The sequence below is a fragment of the Limulus polyphemus genome, unplaced genomic scaffold (assembly GCF_000517525.1).
Source record: "Limulus polyphemus unplaced genomic scaffold, Limulus_polyphemus-2.1.2 Scaffold355, whole genome shotgun sequence".
Taxonomy (NCBI): Eukaryota; Metazoa; Arthropoda; class Merostomata; order Xiphosura; family Limulidae; genus Limulus; species Limulus polyphemus.
In genome coordinates, this window is record NW_013665965.1 from 301,540 (window position 1) to 306,957 (window position 5,418).

Below are 5,418 nucleotides of genomic sequence, written 5' to 3' on the forward strand. Positions count from 1 at the left end.
ATAAAACATATAGATAAAATCATGTAAAATTAACTAAAAAAATAAGACAAACCATGGCACACCAACAGTACTGCATTGATGATGTGTGTACAGTTGTTATCCATATATAAATAAAATACTAATTGGATATTTTATTCTTCTGCGTGGAGGCTTCCAGATTATATTAAAGGCCAATAATGTGGTAAACTTTTAGGCCTACATTAGTCCAATATACATCGAACCTAAAAATAAATCAGGTTCGTCTTAACCTCGTAAAGGAGAGAGAGAGAGAAGGATTATTTTACAGAAAAAGACAAAAACAAACAGTAGCATGCTGAAATATTTCTCTGCGCGCGTTATTTCTAAGATATTAAATAAAACTACCGTTAGACAAGATGGTAAAAAAAAATTAAAAATTTTGAAAAATTCAGACACACTGCTCATAAGAAAATACTGGCATTTTCTAATGTTGGTGTGGAGGTTCTTAACAAGTAGAAAATCAAATGAACAAAGAAGATCGAGAAAAGCGAAACTACATGTCTGAAACGAAACAAACATTGTTTTTTTTTGTTGTTGTTGATGTTATGAAGTGGTGTGCGGATTCGATCCAATGTTGAAAATAAAGAAAATGCATAACTCGAACTCTACAGTGTTCACTTTGAGTTAATAAATAGAAGTATTTCTGTAGAATAAAAACCGCCATTGGTAGAATATTATGCTACGAGGGAGTTCCGATACCTAGTCATTCTTTAGGGTAGAATGAAGCTCATTCGGTGGACAATGTCATCATTTAAAACAACGATAGTAAACAGGCAAACGGGTATTAACAGCACTAAAGGTTAATTATACCAGTGAGCTTATATTATTTTTAATTTTAAAATAAAGAACGCGAAAATAAGAGGCCGTTAACAATCTTTAATTACCCTAAATATCATAAAGCATGGAATTGTGCTGTTAAAATAAGTACTTTAGATTAATAATTAAAGGATGACGTTCACATAATCACCAGACACCTGGATACGAAGCCAAGTAGATTAAAATCATAATTTTTCTTACGGCTTTCTACGCAAATATCTACATAACTTGCATGAATCCTTCCATGATATAATTCGTTCTCCCATGTATAAAATATAGCATACGTAAAATAGTGCGTAATTATAAAACCTCAAATTTTCCTTTAATTCTTTAAGTAATGTACTTAAGTTATGCTCTTTTTAAAGACATAAAAACTTCAAACTAACCAACAGGAGACATCTGAGATTGCAAGATTATTTCTTACCTTTGGAGCCAGATCTAGCTTTGATAGCAGATTTGGTTGGTTTTTCAGCTAAAAAACAAGAAAAGGAAAATTAAGGAAACTCACTTTAGATGCTGAAAAATTATAGAAGTTGTCACTGGTCTCATTCGAGTCATCCTAAAATGATATTACTTAAATAAGAGGAAATATATGAGTAAGATGGTGTTTGGTTTGTTAAAGTAAGTCGAACCATATCAAAGAAGTTAAAGTCCATGTGTTAAAAGTGAAATTACTTTGAAAGTTAAACTAGTACTAGAACAAAATCGTATGTACTGGACTATGTATTACAGAAATTATAATCAGACTGTGCTATAGGTTTAACGATTAAAATCTAACCACTAAATTACTTACACAAAATAATTTCTGGTGTGTAGTTTTACTTGATTTATTATAACTATGGAGTACAAACAGCACAAGACAGTATGAATTGAGGTTTCAAGGAGGTAATTTATGGATTGTTAGATACCGCAATAGGGACCTGATCTGATTTAATAGTGTGATATTTCATTATTCTTGATACAACAAGTAATTTCATTGGGGTCGTTTTAACATGTTAGCTTTGAATGTAACAAATATGTAAGAGTGTGATGTACTAAAGTCTATGGATAAGAATTGTAGTTGATACAAAAAATAATGTAAATACTGAATTTTATATGTATTTTTTATTGTTACTGCATATGCGTTTAGCACTATATAGTATGGTCTTTAGAATACAAATTTTTGTAAGGGATCATAAGCTGAGTTTCATGAGATAATTAAATTGTTTTTTTAAACAAATAACGAAGCCGTTCAGTAGGTAAATACTAGAGTTAACCATTGTGAATAAAGATTCCGTTTCATTAGTTCACTTGTTTTGTTTGTTTATCTTTACCTTTCTTGTTCAAAAGTATTCTTTACAGCTATATAACATTTTCAGAACCTGCACTGTCTGCGTTCTCGGGACCGAGAGGTTAGGGGAAGCTCAGGTTGCTGTTGTATGACCTCTACTGGTTACGCACAACACATAGGAGCATGGGGTGGTAAAATTGGTCATGGTGGCATTGAGTAGCTTAAAAATCCCGAGACTTACTGAGATAACCTCTGTAGGATCTCAGGTACTCGTTAATTAGCCCTAATCGTTATGGCCGGGATTAAATGATCAACCAGCAGTTAGGATAGATAGTCAGGTGGTTCAATAACACAGGCCTGCGATGGTTTTATTGTCTCGATATTTTTACATGTTACTACAGTAATTCCTGTACGCTGAATCCGAAAATGATATCCGTTTTACTCCATCACGTACAGATTTTTCACAAAACGTCATAACGCAATACATAAAAGAAAGACCACAACACGTAGTTTTGAGACTAAAAGACGTAGATTTCACACAAAAAAAAATCAGGATGAATGAGGATGCATGTTCGTTTAACACCAATGTTCTTCCCTTTTCTTCAGTTTGTTTGTATTTTTGTTAACAAACAATAATAAAAAAATTTTCATTGTGGTAAACGAAATAATAATTGGATATAAGAGTTATTTTTCCCGATCTGTAAAAAATCCTTACGTGATAGGAAAAAAAAAGAATATTATTTTCGAAATCTGCGTAGCAGAATTATGGAAAATCTGTTATTAAAACCAAAACAACTTTTATGAAGTTTAAATTCGCAGGCCTGTGTAATTAATGACTGAAAAGAAATGGCATTCCATGCTTTCTAAACTAAATTGTAGTGATGTCGAGGATAACCTATGAAACTCACTAGGTACATAGTTAGGACACACGATGTTCTTAGATAAGATTATTCTTGATCCAGTCTTTTTTCATGTGCAGACATGTTCTAAGCCTTCTCTATACGCAAACAACCAATCTGAGTTACAATGAATAGAGAAGTTGTCCATTAAGTAAGAGACTCGAATATATATTATGAATAAATACATTGTTTTATTTGTTCGCGCGTATATTTTCTTTTCTTTTCTTATCCGTGTTCGAAATTATTCTTTGCGTAACATTTCTGAAACCAGACGGATATCATGTACCTGAATACCACACGATTTGTATTAAATGATAACATGTAAGAATAACTTTCTCGTGTATATCAACTAATTTAAGCATCAGGCCACTGCTTAGCACTTCAAGGTGAGTAGACATGACATTGTATATTGTGATGTTAATCCTACATTTGGGATGAGAACATTCTCATAACTACTGTGTTTAGCAGAAGCACACCGCACCCATAAAATCAAGGGAAGTAGTTAGGCTTACTTATTTGCCACAAAAGTCAATGGAGCTAAGATACAGCATCGAGAGAGTTTTAGTAAAAGTCAGCCAATAAATTACAAAAAGTCTCAAGTAGTCATTATATTGTAATGGACACCTACTAGTCCTAGGTAGTTAATATTCCACAATAGTAATACACTAGAACAAACATCAGTTTAACATAAAAAAAGTCAAAGTAGTAACTCGGTTACCTACTAGTCCAAAATAACGAGTATACCGTAACGGTAATCTATTAATCCAAAGTAATCAGTTTAATGATGTGGTAACTTACTAATCTAAGATACTTAGTGTGCCGTATTTTGTAATCAACCAATCCAAACAAATCAGTTTATCGTAATGGTCAATTATTGATGAAAATATGAGTTATACCATATTGGCTTGTTTATTTTAGAATTTTTACGCATAGCTTCACAAGTCGTATATGCCCATAGCTGTCGCCTATTTTGAAATATATTAAGAAAGGTAGCTAATAGACATCACCCACCGCCAATCTTGGACTACTCTTTTCTGATCAGATATTGGCATTTGACCGCCACTCTTATAAGACACCTCTGGCTCCAACTTGCTGAGCAAGTTTTTCCGTCAACGGAACTCGAACCATGTATCATTGTATCAACAGTCTGAGCACGCTAACTATTCACTTAGGCCACTACCGTGTTGTTAATCAAGTTATTTAATGTAACAATCATTATGAACAAGAAGAGTCTTAGGCTAACACTAACATTCAATGAATCAAAACATCACAGATTTTTTTTTCTCGTACTTATAAATGAGTCTTACTTTTTAGCAGGCTACTAGTGACATAGTGGTAAGTCTACGGACTTATAGCGCTAGAAACTGAGTTTCAATACCCGTGGTTGGAGCAGCCCAAATAGCCCATTGTTTAGCTTTGTGCAGGCTTAGTAATTTCACACTTCCTATATACATTATGTACAGGAATATCACTGACTTTAAGAAAACTGATAAATTTGTTTGAATACTGAATACGGTTAGCATTTGACAATTAACTTCAGCGTAAAATTCAGTTATCTACGCCTATAATTTAGTTGTGTCTTGACTTCCGACAATCGTGCAGCCCATAGTAACATGCTATGCTATAAATGTTTTGCATTCAGAGTTCTTTCCATGCTCTAATTTAAGGTTCAAATATAAATGCTTAATTGTATTATTGTTTCCTATAAATATAAGCCCATAAAATTCGAAGACCCTTGACACCTTGCGTGATTTAGTGGTATTTCTTCCTACTACATGTCTAATATAAGTTGGTGGTAAAGAAGTAGTCATTAATCGGTGTATGGCACCTTGCATTATTAATTAGTTGTCTTTTTTCTTTCTACTACATGTCTAATATAAGTTGGTGGTATAATACCAGTAACTAATCAGTGTATGGCACCTTACGTTATTAATTAGTTGTCTTTATTCCTATTTCATCTTTTATATACGTTTGTCCATACACTGATTAGTAAATGATGTTCTACCGTAGAAAGACAGATACAACTGATTAATAACGCAAGGTGTATAAGAGATGTTGTAGAAAGACAGATACAACTGATTAATAACGCAAGGTGCCATACACTGATTAGTAAATGATGTTCTACCAACAACCTGTATAAGAGATGTTTAGGTTGTTGGTAGAACATCATTTACTAATCAGCGTATGGCACCTTGCGTTATTAATCAGTTGTATCTGTCTTTCTACAACATCTCTTATATAGGTTGTTGGTAGAACATCATTTACTAATCAGTGTATGGCACCTTGCGTTATTAATCAGTTGTATCTGTCTTTCTACAACATCTCTTATATAGGTTGTTGGTAGAACATCATTTACTAATCAGCGTATGGCACCTTGCGTTATTAATCAGTTGTAGCTGTCTTTCTACAACATCT

The 5,418-nt window shown here is 33.1% G+C and overlaps 1 protein-coding gene across 1 annotated transcript in view; it reads right to left on the reverse strand.

The window, feature by feature from the left end:
- Window positions 1-5,418, reverse strand: part of LOC106457642 (coiled-coil domain-containing protein CG32809-like) — a 395,034-nt gene that overhangs the window by 49,046 nt on the left and 340,570 nt on the right. Inside the window, exon 12 of the mRNA XM_022383642.1 lies at window positions 1,259-1,306. Coding sequence (XP_022239350.1) covers window positions 1,259-1,306 — 48 coding nt within the window. The remainder of the gene's footprint in view (window positions 1-1,258; window positions 1,307-5,418) is intronic.